The 19355-nt window shown below is 33.7% G+C and overlaps 1 protein-coding gene across 2 annotated transcripts in view; it reads left to right on the forward strand.

Annotated features, from left to right (window-relative positions):
- The window catches only part of LOC137396508 (uncharacterized), a 32169-nt gene extending 14454 nt beyond the window's left edge, over window positions 1-17715 (forward strand). For both annotated transcript variants that reach the window (XM_068082811.1, XM_068082812.1), the window contains exons 5-14: window positions 4643-4815; window positions 5506-5637; window positions 8157-8358; window positions 8948-9005; window positions 9460-9576; window positions 10859-11070; window positions 12875-13005; window positions 13471-13622; window positions 15680-15897; window positions 16381-17715. In XM_068082811.1, coding sequence (XP_067938912.1) covers window positions 4643-4815; window positions 5506-5637; window positions 8157-8358; window positions 8948-9005; window positions 9460-9576; window positions 10859-11070; window positions 12875-13005; window positions 13471-13622; window positions 15680-15897; window positions 16381-17438 — 2453 coding nt within the window. In that variant the 3' untranslated portion in view covers window positions 17439-17715. The remainder of the gene's footprint in view (window positions 1-4642; window positions 4816-5505; window positions 5638-8156; window positions 8359-8947; window positions 9006-9459; window positions 9577-10858; window positions 11071-12874; window positions 13006-13470; window positions 13623-15679; window positions 15898-16380) is intronic.
- The last annotated feature ends 1640 nt before the right edge of the window (window positions 17716-19355 follow it).

Below are 19355 nucleotides of genomic sequence, written 5' to 3' on the forward strand. Positions count from 1 at the left end.
TCACATTTACCCTGTTCCTGTGCTGATGCCCGTGTTAAATATAATACAGTAATACGCATTATAAGTAAATTACAAACTACTAGTAGCCTGGAAGTCTTGAGTGCCATGACATTTTGTTTGGTGTAACAACTATGTGCACAATTATTCTAGCATTGTCCAGAAGGTGAGCGATTTCCACAAGAGTTAGTTAGCTTTCCGGGTGGTGAAGCCGAATGTCACAGATTCGATACTTGTACGGAGCACTTTTTTCCCGACTGTCGACTATGGCTTCGAATAAACAGACACAACTTTTATTATATCAAAGATTCTGAGATAAAATTGCTCCTGATAAAAACAAAGTTGGTGGTAATGAGTAAAACAGTGCAAGATGGCCATTGTTTCAACTCTTTTAACACAAATTTGTTTTCTAACGTGACTTGAGTCAGTTGTGATAGTAGACTGACTGACAAATAGTCAAAAGACTATTTGTAGACTGACTAGTAGTTCAAAAGAAATTTTTTTCCTAAACTCTAAGTGCGGCTTCTGACAGACAGACAGACAGACAGACAAGCAGACAGACAGACAGACACGAATGTTATTATAGTACAAATTATTTATTATTATTAAATTATAGCAAAGATTAGAAAAAGTTAGGGAGTGTAGTTAGTGTATTGGATAGATAGATGTCCCCAGAACTGGAGGTTTTGAGTTTAAATCCAGTTCACAGCGGATTTCAACTTTTTAAAACTTAATTGCTATAGCTGGACAGACAGAAGTATGGACAGACGGATGAATGAACAAACATAAAAATTTAAATATATAGATTATATAGTTATAATATATAGATTATATATTATTTATATATTATATAAAGATAGGGAGTATAGTTAGTTCAACAGAACAATGCTGTTCAATAAAAATACCTCATATTTTTCCAGCATTTCAAAAGTCTCTGGTAAAATATAAACTGTTGCATTGGCGGGTGAAGTTGTTTCTAAGTAAGCAGCTAGTTTCCTAAACAATTCTCGAGTTGAGATCATTCAAAATGGCAAATGAAGAAGCCTCGTTGATGTCATTTGAGTCTAGGAATAGTTTGAAATGCATATGATATAGGTGTGTTTTATTCTAAGCCATACATAGCTGGGTATATACATGTAGGTGACACCTCATTAGTGACAGCTATTTGTAGTGTGCATTTCGTTGAAGTGATCTTAACATGACCTATAGTTGACTTTTAGATTATTCTGAGATAACCTTGAGGTGTCTGTTTGTATTCAGTGTGAGAGTTGAAGGGAAAATAATGATTTATATCAATATGTCACTTTTGTCCTATTTACGTATTATTCCAGCATCTCTTATTCCAACGAATGATCTTTCCAAATCTTTGCATATTTTTTACTTTACTTATGCTAAATGTTGACTCTAACTCAGTTGAAGGTTTCAAGATCTGTCATGGTTTGTTTCCTACTTTTTGGCAGGGCAGTTACAAGTTTTCAACTCGTTTCAACTTACATGATATGAAAAATTTTCATTCAATGTCTAACGATTATTTTGAAAATATCGTACGATACTATATAAATATACAAATTGAAACAAATACAAGTTGAAATATACAATTTCTCACCTAATCCGGTTCCCTTAACAGAGAAAGGTATTTTAAGCACTATATGTCAAACCATTTATTTTATTTTAGTGACTAACTGGTGCCTTTTCTATTCGTTTCATAATTCTTGTATGACATAATTTGAAAAGAAAATTCTAAATAAAATTAATTTATTGCCAATAAAGTAATATACATTGTTTATAGTGATTTTTCTAATTTTACTTATAGTGAAAGATTATATTGCAACTGACAGGAGATCTTGGTTGACTTCTTGACAGGTTGACTTCTGACACATCTTGACAGGTTGACTTCTGACACATCTTGACAGGTTGACTTCTTTATGTGAAGGCTTTGTTGTTTACTCTTCATAACGAAACAGGGTTTATTTTGGCAGCTAGAGAAGTTTTAAATATGGTAATCAGTTACTTGCCCAACTCTTCTCCTCATATTACAAAAACTAATGGGGTTAAATTAAAATTTTCTCATTACCTTATGTTTGCTCATGTCATTAGCAGTAATACTATCGGCGCTATGTATATTTATATAGCACTTTATTTTAAAAACTAAATACTAAAGCACATGAGAAAAAACATTAAAAAAAAGAAAAATAATATTCTATGAAAGAGAAAACTAAAAAAGTGGAATCTGTTACAACTTGAAAATTCACAAAACTTTGCTGAAAAGCTGATTAAATACATGCTTTTTCAAAGTTTAAATTCAAATAAATGGTCAAAATCTTACACCAGCTAGCTTTTTGATTGTAAGATATTTATCAGCGCCCAAAAATATAAGCTGTATGCAAAGGCAAGGTCACACTAGCAAAATTTTGATACCAAAAAGTTCAAACTTGACTCTTTCCATAAAAATCAAAGCATGAAGCCACAACGAGGCAGTCAAGAAAAGATCTTTTGACAAGCAAGTCTGACAATTACTCTGGCTGCTGCTTGTACATATTAGTTTTGTAAGTCTCAGGCTGTTTTGTGTGAACCTGAGGCTAATAAATGTAAGTTAGCCAATCTAATGAGAATACATACGCCGTAATCATGCAATAAAACATGATACGGAAATAATAAAGCTTTCATTCATATGAGATTTACAGTCAAGTCTACCATATCTAATGACTGTTTGGCAAGTGAGAGGCGTATGAGAAACATGAGTAATGATTGTTTGATTGTCTCCAGCACAGCCATCCGCCCACTTCTCAGACTCGTAGCTGGTCTTTGAAACTGACTCTTGATAATTTGGAAAGTATCTTTCATTAATGATTGCTCACCAGATATCGGCGGGTATGATTTGAAATTCAGGTGTCATACATAAACAATCACCTGTCATGAATTGACACAACTAGGCAGTTAGCTGCCACAAACAGAAATTCAGCTGTCATAAATAAACAGTCAACTGTCATACATAAACAGACAACTGTCATACATAAACAGTCAACTGTCATACATAAACAGACAACTGTCATAAATAAACAGTCAGCTGCCATACATAAACAGTCAGCTGTCACGCATAAACAGTCAGCCAAACACATAAACTGTTAGCTGTCATACATAAACAGTCAGCTGTCATACATAACCAATCACTTGTCATAAAATGAGACAAATAAACAATCATATGTTACAAATGAACACTCAACTGTTATGGTTAAGAAGTTAGCTGTTATAAACTGATGGTCAGCTGCCATAAATTGACAGTCATCTGTCATGAATGACTGTCATCTGTCATGAACGAGTGTCACCTGCCGTGAAGGACAGTCATCTATCATAAAGGAGTGTCAGCTGTCATGAAAGACTCACCTGTCATGAAGGACTGTCAGCTATTATAAAGGACAGTCATCTGTCATGAAAGACTGTCACCTGTCATGAAGGACTGCCACCTGTCATGAAGGACTCTCAGCTGTCATGAAGGACTGTCAGCTGTTATAAATGAACAGTAACTGCTAGAAATGAACAGATGTGTGCCAGAATGTAACAGCCAGCTGCCAGTAATAAAAACTTTGCTGTGATGGTTGCACAAATTAAAACTTAACTAACAATATTTACTTGTTAACCTTCTGCAAAAGCATTGCCAATTCTAACTTTGGTTTTTTCATTTGTTTGATATGAATTAGTAGTTCTTGTTTGTTTAAAGACTCTACAGGAGAAACGAACTCCTTTTACAATTTATGGTTATGAAAATCATTGCATCCCATAGTCATTAAGATACATGTACTATTGCAGGCCTTAATACAAAGCAAATTAAGACAGTAAATGAAACATTGAGTAGATGAGCTTCAAACAGTTAATCTTTCTGAGTAATTGTACTTGTAGCTGCCAGCTGGTTGTCAATGCAGTAGTTTCAATTTAGCTATTAAAACTGCACAGTAGTTTCACTCTAGCGATTATAGCTGCATAGTAGTTTCACTTGAACAACTATAACAACATAGTAGTTTCACTTTGTCAAATAAAACAACACACTAGTTTCATTTTAACAATTATAATAGCACAGTAGTTTCACTTTAACAATTATAACTGCACAATAGTTTCACTTTAGCAATTCGAACATTACAAATTAGCTGTCATACAGTTTTACAAGACAAAATGGTATGGCTTCAGAATATGTCTAAAAAAGCTTGTTGAATGTTTTTCATAGCGCTTTGCCTTAAATATACGCTTTAGCTATCCTGTACAGATTGAGGACAGCTAGTCGTGTGCTATTGATAAAAAACGCTTTAATTATGAACTCGAGCTTGTTAATTTTATACTTCAGAAGCACTGAAAAATTATTATAAAACATACAAACAAGTGATAACATTTGCAATCTCTGAGCAGAAAACTCCAAGTAGAGTAGCTCATTGGTATTGGTATTAAGCTGTATTGACCCATGTTAGTGCAGAGTGTCAAACTAGATGATTTTAAACTTGAAAAACAAATTAGCTGTTTATGGGATTCTGATTTGATGCGGTTGTCGTTTCATTTGTTTTCACTCGAATACGATCTTTAAATTGCAGATTAATCTAAAGATATAATGAATTACATTATCATAATTTCTAATATAAAAAGTACAATTGCATTTTAGTGGACAGAAAGCTGGATAAAGAGCATGAAATGACTCTGGCAGGAAGTGATGACTTGACCATAGAGTTGTCAGCTCCTACAACCCGTGGAATGAATGGGCTATTGCTATTGGTTGACCCGAATGCTGATATATCTCTGTTGCTACAAGATGGTGAAGAATATTACAGTTATCAGGTAAATATTATATTACATAGCAATGTTGTCTGTAAGTAAGGTACAACTAGCTGCTAGTTGTACCTTACTAGTTACTAGACCTAGACTAGACCGCCTGCACCGACTAGACCCTGTAAGTTAGGTACATCTAGCAGGTCTGTCGGTGCAACCAACAAAAATGTTGGTGCCTGAATGAAAACAATTGAGAGTTGTCAACTCCTTGTTTTAAATAAAGATTTTATCCTTTGCGGCTCTTCAGATTTTTACATGCTTAAATTTCTTATTTGGGAGCATTTATTTGACAACTGACAAATTGATAGGTTCTTGAATGATTAACATTGTCAAGGTCACTGTCCTAGTCGTACTTGATCACACTTGACTTTTTACAAAGAGGAGTCCAATTGAGCAGTATAACCTTGACATAGTTTACTAAAAAGATACAAGTACATCAAAAACTAACCCATATTGTTTTACGTCTTCTAATTTTTGTTGTAGGTTGTTTTGTAGATCAAGTTTTATGTTTGTCATTTTTATTTTTACGTAATTAATAGCTATTTAAAATGTTATGTTTGACAAAACCTAAATGGTTTTCTTTGGGCAACATACCGAGTTTAATGTTGTACAAAAATAAAATGAATTATTACACTAAAATTTGTCATTTTGTCGTGTAGACTGACTGAAAACACAACTTTCATGCTCGTGTTACCGCAGATAAGCCATGACCTCTGGAGTAGCAATCAAAGAACTGTGCTGAATGGGGAGTCTCGAGAGAGGATCAGCTTAGGGCAAGGCATGAAACTCAAATCGTTATATTGGACTGAAGATGAATCATTTGCGCTGCAGGTAGGCCAAAACTAGTAACTGTCTTTAACCACACATTACATAGTTTCTATTACTCTCATGCACTGGAATGTTATCATGCTTTTGACAACCTTAAAGATTCTACTCATATGTTTACACAGTATGTGCATTTGTCAGAGGTAGACAACACCCTAATCTATATGTATATATATTATGTATATATTATGTATATATATGTATATATATGTATATATATGTATATATATGTATATATATATATATATATATATATATATATATATATATATATATATATATATATATATATATATATATATATATATATATATATATATAAATCTCAATGTTTCTCAACTTATTTGTATTCTGTCTGTCTGTGTGTCCAGTTGTAGCGATGAAGTTTTAGGAATTAAAAATCTACTTTGCACTGAATTTTAACACGGAACGTACAGCGCTGCAGACAGGCATTTATCCAATACACTACACTGTGCTACGGGCTATACTATGGAACCAACATTGCACATACTCATTACACCTGCTAATGTTTCATGGCCTCATGCTTAACACTTTAGCTAGCATTATGCGTGAAGCCACACCAGAAGAAACATGTGCCCATATGTGAAGAAAAATGCTTAAACTCTAGCAAGACTATTGCAATCAGTATAGAGCTGTAGTAGGTAGTCAGTACAGTATGAATTACACAGAAATAAACACAATACACAGAAATAAAAAAACACCTTTATTTAAAAATTAGAATGGTAAATATTGTATATGTTGATTACAAGTAAATTTTATGTGTAAAAACTTTTTTATTACTCAAGCAATGCCAGGAATTGAAGTAGAAACTAGGTGAATACCTGAGCAATGTCGGCCATTCAGGTAGTTTTTACTATAATAAAAGCTGTGTCTGCTTGTCCAAAGCCAGGCTAAAAGAATTGATAAAAATATGCAGCACTGGAATGCAACCCAGATCTTCAGTATCAAAGCCCTGCACACTACCACTCAACCACCTTACCACACTGCCTAAGAATCATTGTGCACATAGTTATTTCATATGGTGATCTCTCACGGTGCACAGGACTGCCAGCGTGCTACTTTTAATAATACAATAGCGATATAACTTAGGAAAGGCAAAAGTCTAACTTTTTATTTTAAGTTGGGTGACATTTGCTGTAGAATGCCTCAATAAAACAACCATGTCGCAGCCTGTACGAGCGATTTGAACTGATTGACTTGTTTACTTTTAGCTTTGAATATATTGTGAAACAGCCGGTAATAAAGAACTTATATCCATTTCCTGTTAAACTGAGCTGGCCAAAATATGATCAACCAATCGATAGGAGTTTTCAAGCACTGACAACGGTCATGGCAGTCATGGCGTGCTGTTTGTTATAGAAAAGTCATAGACTGCTTTAACAAAACACAAATGAACAATTGATGGCAATAGGTGCATTCAGTGCAGATAGCAAGTTTACTTTGATTTTTGTTATTTGAAATATGCAAATCTACTCATAAAATTTTCGTAAACATTCTTTTGTATGTTTAGTTTAATAGCCTCAGTTACAGATTGAGTCGTGACAGTGACAGTCGAGACAGGGTCGTGACAGTCTCCTATGTCATGATTGAGAGCTGAACCATAAGCAATACTCAGTCTTTATACCAAAATATTAGGCTGAAAGTCCCAAGCCTGTTGTAAGAAAATGCCATGTGTATTAACTACATAAGTACACAATTAATTTTTAATGTGGGAAGGTGGGCGAGTTGCACAGATCGTAGCTCCCTTGGCTGGGAATTGAAATATCTGGGTTTGATTTTTGTGCGGTACAATTCTTTTTTTAGCACTCTTATCGTTGCTTTAGACAGGTAGACAGATAGACAGACAGACAGATATGGCTTTTATTATAGTAAGGACTAGCTGAAAATGTTCATCCACGCAATAGTCACAGTAACAGATGTTCATTGAGAGTTGTTTTTCATATTGTAGAACAACTCCAAATTTGCAGTCTACTGAAATTGTTGCGCTGCCTGGACTATGCATATGCAGATAAGCAGACATACATGTCAATAATGTTAGGAAAAACAATACAAATCTCCAAGTTTTCAGTCTCGAATGACTTGAAGTTTATGGAATTGTCCTATTATTGCAGAGATAACTGATAATGACCTTAACATTGATAGGCAAACTCAAATTTTTGAAACTTGTAGTATTGACCGATTTTGCATCTTTTATGAAAATGTACCATATATTCCGCTATTCCAATGCTGAGACATTGGCAACAGTTTTGAATGCAGCTATCGACATGCTTAGAACACTCAACAAGGCTCACCATACTGATTAGCTCAAAACCAAATAATTTTCAAAGACTACCCATGATTCCTTAAAAAAATGATTCCTTACACAAATTTTTCTGGATACTAGGGTTAAGCGTTTATGTCATACACCTTGTTGAAATGTTTGTCTCCGATCAGTGATTTGTATAGCTATGGCATTTTACTCTTTTTTGTTGTTAATCAATATCACTATATCCTGATGGTTGCAGGTCAATGGGAAACCTAATGAAATATTTGTATACAGTGGTCAAAGGAAGGGTAACTCTTTAGTTAATGCTTTAAAAAGCAAAGGTCACCACATAAAGTTGAGGCCACCCAAGGGTCATATGATCAAGAGTTTATGCTTTAGTGCTGGCAGTATCTACTCAGTTGTAGAAGATGACCAGCATCAGCTATCTCTCTTCCTGCATGGTAAGAAATAAATTGGTAGAGCAGCGAATTTAATAGGAAATCTGATCCGAAAGTTACAGGAATAAAGCTGCAACTCAAAACCACTGAGCTGGTATAATTATTAAAGTAAAACTATTGTGCTATTAAAATTACTAAAGTGAAACTACTGCGCTGCTATAATTGTTAAAGTTGAACTGTTGTGTTGTTACAATTGTTAAAGCGAAACTACTATGCTGCTATAATTTTTAAAGTTAAAGTGAAACTATTGTACTGTTATAATTATTAAAATAAAACTACTGTGTTGTTTTAATTGATACAGTGAAACTACTGTGTCAATATAATTATTAGTGATTGTTGTTAATAATTATAACAGCACTGTGTTGTTTTAATTATTAAAGTGAAACTACTGTGCAGTTTTAATCACACAAGTGAAACTACTGCGTTGCCAACCATGTGGCAGCAACAAGTACAATTACTCAGAATGATTAACTGTTTGAAGCTCATCTAATCAATGTATTATTTACCATGTTTTAATTTGCTTTGTATTGAGGCCTGCAATAGTACCTTATTTACCATGGGAGGAAATTTATTGCATAACCATTCATTGTAGAACCTATGAAATACACCAGCTATCAGAGTGATCAATCACAAGCTCAGAAAGATTCAAGGTAAAATACGCTTACTGACATCATAGAATCAATTTGAAGACACTTCCTCTGGCAATCAACTTAGCTGTTTCATGTGATGTCATAAGGTTTTTAACGTTGGCAGAGCTCAATGGTCACATGACATAAATTCTATAGCAAGACAATTAAAGTTCTTTGAATATATAAATACTGCAAGTTAGATATTATGGTTTTAGGTTAGGTTTTATGGTAACTTTTGACAGCATATATGCATTATAAACTGACAAAGGAGCTACTGTCATTCACAATCTATGGTGGTAAAATGAACTCAGTCTAAAAGTCAATACTTTTTTATCCTTCCCATCGTAAACATACTGAGGAAATTTTTTTTACCTCACGCAAATAACTTTTATGATGCATGATGACACAGTGAGCATAGTGACACAGTAGCATGTTTGCTTGTGTAGCGAATACACTTTGTATTGCTATGTTTCAGTTATGTTACGTGTGAAGATAAAAACAAGCACTGCTCTACATGGGCACAAAATGACATGTGCCTTAAAAGGAAAAGCTATATGACTGAGTATTGCCCGGTGTCATGCAACAGCTGCAGGTGGGTGCAAGTGCTTGCTGAAAACCTCTAGTATGCTACTAATAACTGACGGCTGAAGAAAACTGAAATACAACAATATCAATAATAACTTCACATCGGCTTTACCAACAGATTTCATCATAATAATATTACATTGATAACAAATAACATTCAAATACAAAATACAAAAATACAAAATACAAATAAAATTCAAAAATTCAAAATGAGCATTTCAAAGTATTTAAAGTATTTGTCATTACACTCTTTTCTAGCTCAAATAACGTATTTTTTATAATGAAGAAACATTTATAATGTCAATAGAATGAGTTGATTTTTTTCTAACAACTTATATAAATAAAATTAATATTAATATGATAGTTTTTTTCAACAAATTGATTTACTTTAATTTTGGTTGCACTTTATATTTCTAATTATTTTTTATTTTTCTTCACTTCGAGGTTTTAAAATTAAGAATGAATTGTATTTTAACTTTATATCTCAGCAACAACTAAACTCACAGACATGCCAACTAAACTCACAGACATGCCAACTAAACTCACAGACATGCCAACTAAACTTACAGACATGCCAACTAAACTCACAGACATGCCAACTTAACTCACAGACATGCCAACTAAACTCACAGACATGCCAGTGACATTGAAAGCTAATTGTGATAAAGGAGGTGATAATTAATGGCATTAGAATAAGGTTTGGAAACTTTTGGTGTCTTCAGCTGTAAATGAGTTATAGATGATATGCCTTTTTATTTCACTTATTATCACTTGCTATCACTAGTCATCCCTTGTTATCACTTACTATCATTCTTCATCAATAGTCAGCACTCATTACCATTTTTGTTATCACATGTCATCAATAGCCATCACTTGCCATCAACTGTCGTCACTTGCTTTTACTTGTTTTCACTTATTTTTAATTGTCATCAATCGTCATCACTTGTTGCTACTTGTCATCAATTGTTTTCACATGTTGGCACTGGTTATCAACTGGCATCAATTATTATCACATATTTTTACTTGTTTTCCCTTGTTTTTACTTGTCATTAATTGTTATCACTTGTTATCACTTGTCATCAATTTTCATCACTTGTTATTAATTGTCATCACTTGTTATCACTCGTCATCAGTTGTTATGATTTAGACTACATGGTTCAATCAAATAAGCTTAATTGCAAGGAAGCTTAAATATGAAGCGGATCAAAATGTATATACAAATTTACACTAATCTACTAGTTTCTGTGAAATTTTACAATACTAGCATTACTAGATTGTTGGTTGTGCAGGGAGCGAGAACGCATGATGAATCACCCCAAGTGCGCAGACAGCAACCACCTGTGTGCTGTATGGGCCAAGCAAGGCAACTGCAGAAGTGGCAGCTCGCAAGGATACATGTTGCAGAACTGCAAGAAGAGTTGTAAAGTGTGCTCAGAGTTTAGCTCAGCATTAGCCATGTGCAGAGATGAGCATGAGTACTGCTACGGCTGGGCACAGTCAGGTAATCTTTTAATAATCTTGCATCTTATAGCCAGGTAATCTCTTTATAATCTTGCATTTAATAGTCAGGTAATCTTTTAATAATCTTGCATCTTATAGTCAGGTAATCTTTTAATAATCTTGCATCTTATAGTCAGGTAATCTTTTAATAATCTTGCATCTTATAGCCATGTAATCCCTTTATAATCTTGCATCTTATAGCCATGTAATCCCTTTATAATCTTGCATCTTATAGTGAGGTAATCTTTTGAACACTTGCCTTGTACAGTCAGATAATCCCTTCAGACACTAGTATTGTAACGTCAGATAATCCATTCAGACACTAGTATTGTACAGTCAGATAATCCTTCAGACACTAGTATTGTATATTCAGATAATCTCTTCAGACACTAGTATTGCACAATCAGGTAATCTTTTCAGACACTTGTCTTGTAGACGCTTTATTGAACAGTCCGGTAATCTCTTCAGCCATTTGCATTATACAGTTAGATAATCCCTTCAGACACTTTTATAACCTAGTCAGGTAATCCCTTCAGACTCGTTATCCAAAGGTCAATTAATCCTTTCAGATGTTTGTTTAATACTCTGTTTTATGCCATTGAATAACAATCATTTAAAATTGTTTTAGATCAAGGTTACTAAAAATACTAATTAAGTTGTCCATGTTTTTATTTACTGCCAAAATATTTCATTTATTTATTACATTTTTAAATACGCTGTCTGTTAATTTTGTTCTATGAATCATTAGGTAACTTCAATGCTAAAGTTAAACTTCTACTTAGCGCTATCTCCAACTATCAAGTCTTCAACAAACTGCGTAAAATTTGAGCAAGTGTTTGACTTTACCCCAACATATTTTTCCACATTCAATATTTGAATTTTCTTGTATCATTTCTGTTTTGTAAGTGAGATTGAAGAGGATAGTGAAAGTTAAATACCAAATGCAACCAAATATAAAAACAATATAAAGACCCTTTTATTGTAACTTTTACTGCTGATTCCAAGTACAATTAAACCTACACTTCCATTTTAATGTATTCATGGCAAAGTAACTATAAAAAACATTTTTATATATTATTATTAATTTATTAACATAGTTTTATATAATGTATTTTTTTTAAAACTATTTGTAATCACCCAAAATACATGTATATGTAACTTAGGTATGTCCATAATATGATATATAATTTAGGCATGCTCACAATATGATATGTAATTGAAGCATACTTTTAAATCTGATATGTAATTTAAGCGTACCTACAATACAGTATGTAATCTAGGCATGTTTGCAATGTGATATGTTGTATAGACATATTCATGATATGATACGTGATTTAGGCATGCCCTCAATATTAGTTGTAACCTATCAAAATAATAATAATTGGCTGTCCATTGAAATCGACAATGACTTGCATCTTAGTGATGCATGCTTGGGTCAAGCAGTTGTAACCTATTAATGTCCATGATATGATATGTAATTTAAGCATGTACATGAGGCGATACATAAATTAGGCATGTCTGTAATATGATAAGTTGTCTGAACATGTTCATAATATAGTATGGGATTTAGGCATGCCTTCAATTTGATATGTAATCTATTAATGCCCTCCAATATTATATGTAATCTAGTCATGCTCACAATATGACATGCAATTTAGGCATGCTCACAATGCAACATGTAATCTAGGTATGTCCATGAGATGAGACGTAATTTAGGCATGCTCACAATATTATATGTAATCTATTAATGCCTATGATATGATATGTAATTTAGGCATGCCCAAGGTTTGATGTACATTTTACAGACAGATGTAAGAGTCGCTCTGACTACATGAATAAATACTGCAAAGCTAGCTGTGGACTTTGTCCAGTCGCCTCAGATGGAAAATCTTTACAGAGTGATCAAGCATCTTCTGCTGCTGATAGAGGCTGCAAGGTTAGCCTTAGTATCTTACCTAAAAGAAATCTATTGTTATCACAGGCGTAATGAACAAAAACAATAGTTAATTGCGATGACTACCAACCAAATCTACTTGGAAATAGAAATTCACAAACCGTAAACTCAAAATCCATTTAATTAAATCATTTTTGTGTGCGGTAAAAAGCTAATAGCCCTTTGACTATTGAGAGTCGTCAGGTATTGGATATAATATGTAAGAAAGAGATTAACAGCTTCTAACTCATTGTCTAAATAGTCAACAAATAAATTGAGATCAACAAAGGCTTAGCTTTACTTTTTTGTATTATTTTAAAATATTTTTATTTACAAAATTTTTCAATAATTTTTTTATAAAACTGTAGGCTTGCCATGAAATACATGTAATGTACATCCACGCTATTGATACCAATTCAGGATTTTTCTTACATGATGACCAGCATGACAGAAGTATTTCCATTACAGGACATGAGTGAGTACTGTGACTCTTGGGCTAAAGAGGGAAAATGTGAAAGTAGAAAAGACTACATGTTCCTCAACTGCCCTGCCTCCTGCTCCCTTTGTGGGAAGGTTACGGAACAAGACAACTCTGCAGCAGTCTGTGAAGATTCTAGCGAGTCAGTTTTCTCATGTGCTCATTTATTTATTTCCTTGTTTTTGATGTCATGCTTATTTCTTATATATAACTATATATACGTATATTATTATATATATTATTATATATTATATACATATATAATTAAACCACATCTGAAGAGTGCATCGCATAAAATAGGTTTGGAAAGCTTTTACAAAAAAATTAACTTTACTCCTAATATTTCTTCTATTATTCTGTATTCTACTGATTATCTCTTAGGCTTTTGGTGTAGAGTTATCTTTTTATATGCTTTTGCACCTGCCCTTAATTATTCTATACATATATATATATATATATATATATATATATATATATATATATATACATATATATATATAATTGTATATATATATATAATTGTATATATATATATATATATAATTGTATATATATAATTGTATATATATATATAATTGTATATATATAATTGTATATACATGTATATGTATATATATATTATACATTTAGCCTAAATCTTTTACAAATTATAACTATTAATACCTTGGCAGTCTAGTGTGCTGTTAGAGATCATCAGATGAACCAATAAAGCAGAAAGACTAAATATGCGCACAATAATTCTAAAACACTGGCAGGCGAATGTTTGGTGTAGGCGCTAGCATGCCGAGCGGTAGAGCTGAGGTTTGCCGGTTTGAGTTCTGTTTAATAAAACTTTGTTATTCAATCTCTAACCTTGGCTTTGAAAGAATGGACAGACACACCTCTTATTTCAGTAAAGATTGTTGCTTGCCATGTAATCTTTACGATGATAAGTGCTGTATCTGTCTGTCTGTCTTAAGCCATAATTGATGGTTGAGAAAAAACATTCAAACTTGCAAATTTCAGCATTGCAGACCGACACATACATATTGTATGCATAGCTATTACATTCAACACTCTAGTAAAAGCTGCACCATTTGACGCATCACTTGTATGTACAGCCTTACTGTATGTAGAGATAACTGTATGTATAGCTATTACACCTGATAATTTCTCTCAGCACATTAGACTGCCAGGGTAGTAGTGACGTAATTGCCAAGTGTTTTAAAAAACAATGGGCACAAAACCAATTTTTCTCTTTTAAAGATCTCTTTTAAGAAAATTTTTAGTTTCCGTCAATGATATGATAAGGAATTGTCTCATGCATTTCCAAACCTTAACCAATTTTATCACACTTTTAATCTACTTTTATCCAAGTATTATCATGTACAAATTTGATCGTTGCATTAGGGACAACAAAAGACAAGTAGTTTGCCTGCAAAGAGTTGACTGACATTTGTTAGCAACTACAACATATTATAACATGTCGCTGATTCCTTTTAACCATTTTTTCTCTGAAGGTTGCATCACGCTATATTGCTGTCTATCGGCATTGTTGTCTCTGCAATTATTTTTTGACTGTTTGCACGGTAAACTGATGACATCATTGAAGCAACATTGAAAAAGATTGCAGCTGTCTACTTTTCCAGAGAGTTTATTGAGAATTCCCGATAGCCTGTGCAACATGGTTCCCTTTGGTGATGATGATTGGCCATCGTGGAATGCTTGATCTATATTTTCTTTCATGACAGCTGCTGTGGAAAAAGTACTTCATCATTTTCGTGACCTCATCGTATAACGAGAACGATATGCCGTGGACTATTCGCTGTTGTAAACACGGATAGGTTTGTGATAGTGTGCCCAATGCTATCACAAATGATCACCGAAGTATTGTGTGACTAACACTTACATACGGCGATATAGAGTGAACCAGCCTTAAGCTGTTTGATAATCACGACTTATATCAAATTTGTCTTCTTTTTGCTTAATATATTAAGCAATTCTTAAATATTAATTAAAATAATAATTATTAATTAACCACATAATTAAAAGATAATTAATTAAATCATTATAATAAGTTTTAATGATCGTAAGCAAATTCTATAAATTATATAAACAGCTATTTTTTAAAATAGAATGCTAGACTAAAATACCAAATTACAACTTTATGATTAATGTTTTTTGTGTAGCCATTGAGTCTAAACATTTTTATTGCTTTAGATACTGTCTAATATGGGAAACATACGGATACTGCAAAGCTAAAACTAAATACATGATGAAGAAATGTCCAGCCACGTGCCAGTTGTGCAGAAAAGCTCCAAGAGATAGATCTACTGACAAATGTGTAGATGTATATGAGTCATGCGGCGCCTATGCAGAACACGGCATGTGCACCCTCAAGCCTGTCTACATGAAAGAAAACTGTCCTCGATCATGTGGTAAGCTGCAGAGTTGTCATCTCCTTAGTAAAAAAGTTCATATAAAATGTAAATGTGGATACATCGAACATTGTTTCAGTTTTAAATGATTTGAATTATTGGAGTTGTCCTATTATTGTAGAGACAACTGATAATGAAACTGACATTGTTAGGCGAGCTCAAGTTCTTGAAACTTGCAGTATTGAATACTATGTATCTTTTAAAAAGTTTACTAAATATTCCGTTGTTGCACTGTTGAGGTTTCTGAAGCATTTCTTGAATGCAGACATCTACATCGTCTTACTTGAATCATTGAAAATTCATTTTGAAAATTTCATTTTTCTGAACATCTATAAGGTTAAACAAAATGATTAAAAAACATTGAAAGTTTAATGAGCAAGGAAAAATCTTAAAACTTTTAACTAAATTTTATTTTTATTAGCAGCACATAAAATATATTGCTGAAAACTATATAAGAAATGTTCTGTTATCATACAATTGCAGGTAAATGCCAAACGGAAGAAATATCTAACAAGATATTTGATGAAACAAGCCAACCTACTAGCTGGGAAACCACAACTCCAACTCCCATTACAACGTTAGATTACTGCATTGATAAGGACAGGAGGTGCCCTGAATGGCGAGATGCGGGGTACTGTACACGAAGGCCAGACTACATGACCGTCTACTGTCAAGAGTCTTGCGATCTATGTGAGACTGAAAAGCAGACAACTCCAGATACTCCAGACAAGTTGCAAAGCACAACCCAATCAACTGCCACCTTAAAGTCAGATAATAAAATAGAAGAGCAAAAACTGACCCCTACCTGCGTTGACACTAATAGCAGGTGCTCTTTTTTGGTGAGCAGAGGCTACTGCAATCTCAGACCTGACTACATGTCTGTGTATTGCAATGAGTCATGTGGCTATTGCAGTGCTTCGGGCAAACATGGTCAGCTTTTTGCACCAACCACAACGCTTGCAACTCAAACTACCACAAAAAATCAGAGCTGCCAAGACTTCAAAGGCTATTGTGAAGTTTGGGCCTCCGCAGGTCTTTGTAATACAAGAGCTGAGGTTATGCGCGATATATGTCCAGCCAGCTGCAATATTTGTGATCAGGATTCTCGCACCACTCCCGCCCCAACTACCACAAATACTGAAGCTATCAAAATGAGTTGTAGTGATAGAAGTAGCCTGTGTTCCCAATGGCAAGCTGCAGGCTACTGCACCAGTCGAGAACTTTACATGAGGCAAACCTGTTCAAAGTCCTGTGGATTCTGTGGAGAGCAGTCCGCAGAGGTTAAATGTGAAGATAAGAATCAATTTTGCGTAGCCTGGGGTCAGAAAAACCGTTGTCAACAATACAGAAGTTACATGGAACGAAACTGTCCTAAGACATGCAACTTTTGTGAAAGCAGAAGCTCAAAGAGTGAGGACGGTGGTTTTAATGAATGCCGAGATGAAAATAAATACTGCAGCCGTTGGGCTGAAAAAGCTTACTGCAGTATTAGAGTTGACTACATGCGTGTCAAGTGCAGGAAATCTTGTTCATTTTGCTAAAGACTTTAGGTTGGTCAATGTTAGATGGTAGACAAAGAAGTGATGATTTGTAAACAAAGCTGCTGACTGGCTAAGTTGTGGGTAAAGGCACGCCTCTTAACTGATATTTTATTTCTTTTTTATAAATCTCTTTTCACACAAGAATTTTATAGCACAGTATTCTGTAATTCTATTTTATATCATTCATAAATATTGCTGAACATAGTTTTTGTAGACAGCTACATAAAATGTAATTATATAAAATTTAGAGTTATAATAATATAATATTGTAATGATACCTTCTATCTATTGCGACTATGGCACATCATTGTATTTTGAAAGCTTCAACCTGTCGACTGAAACGGTTCTGTGACAAGGAGACAAAGAGTCTAAAGCTTTCTCCAATTCCTCGGCAACAGTTGACTTTGGCGACCTTGACCTCAGAGATATGCACCGCTTGGCTACAGCATAGTATTTACTTTTTCTATAGAAAAACAACCTCAAAATTTCTGCAACAGTTAATTTTGACGACCTTGACCTTAGAGACATGTACCGCTTTGCTACAGCATAGTGATTACCTTCTTTATAAACAAACAAGAAAAATTAAATGCTACATATATATATATATATATATATATATATATATATATATATATATATATATATATATATATATATATATATATGCTACCACAACTAATCTTGTGCTATCAAATTTAATTTAGTTATGTATAAAAATAGGAAAAAAAATGACACTATTTAAACTCTTTATATTTTGTTAGGAACGTTACAGCAAAATAATTCACCAAAAAATGCCTCATTTTTATTTATCATTAAACCTTAATTACATCCATGGAATAGTGTCTGAGATATTCCTTTAAAGGTTGACTTGCAACAAAATTCATATTACAGTTATTTGGTATCAAAAGATTCACCAAGTCTTACTCTGTTGTGTTGTAGGTGCTAAATACGTGGAAATGTGATTACAAGCCCAAAAACGAAAAGCCGCTGTAGATTGGAATCTGTTTATTTATCTGACGTAGTCATTACAGTTTGGTTATCGTCTTGTCACGTTATGTTCTCACGTGTATTGAAAGGCCAATAAAAAGCTCACTATAAAACATATCGTAGCACTAGTTTATGACAAACACTTCGGGTTTTACCGAAGTCCCCGTACTAAATATAGATGCTGGCTACTTTACAGTTTTGTTTCGGCATTATTCAATCGTCAAGTCGTACTCTGATCACGTGACCCAATACTTCGCAAATAATTTTTGCAGCACTTTTCGATTATCACAAGTAACCAACAGGCTCGTCATGATTATCAGACAATGATATGTACTCCTTCGAGCTAAGGTTAAAAAGTTAAACGATTTTTTACGGTAAGTTACAAAATATCAGTGCTAAAAGTAACAGCATTACAATGACGATAAAACAGACGCGTAAGAACAATAGACATGGTTTTATTGAATGCGTGAAGTATATTTGTGAAAATATTTCGACGAATGAGGTTGCATGAAAGTGTAAACAAAAACCATCCTGCAACAACTACGTCCCAATTGAGCCGTTCTGGAAAGCGAATCCAAACTACGGCGGTCTCGTGTGGCTGCGATTAACTGTTCGTTTTTTAGCTTTTAAGAGCTTGTAATCACATTCCCATATATTTTGCTCCTACAACACAACAGAGTAAGACATGGTGAATCTTATGATACCAAATAACTGTAATGTGAATTTTGTTGCAAGTCAACCTTAAAGCAGTTGTCTCACCTTTGTGACTCAGCAGTGAATATACTATGACCAACCAGCTAACTGCCAGTGTCATCAAAAGGTCAATCTCTATTTAATATACAGCCATGCAATGTTAAACAGTTTGTACCAGACCCCTCAGTTAAGAAGGATCAAGCGCTCAAAGCATTAAACAAGGAGTTGTCCTACCCT

Source organism: Watersipora subatra, chromosome 5, assembly GCF_963576615.1.
Source record: "Watersipora subatra chromosome 5, tzWatSuba1.1, whole genome shotgun sequence".
NCBI classification, from domain to species: Eukaryota; Metazoa; Bryozoa; class Gymnolaemata; order Cheilostomatida; family Watersiporidae; genus Watersipora; species Watersipora subatra.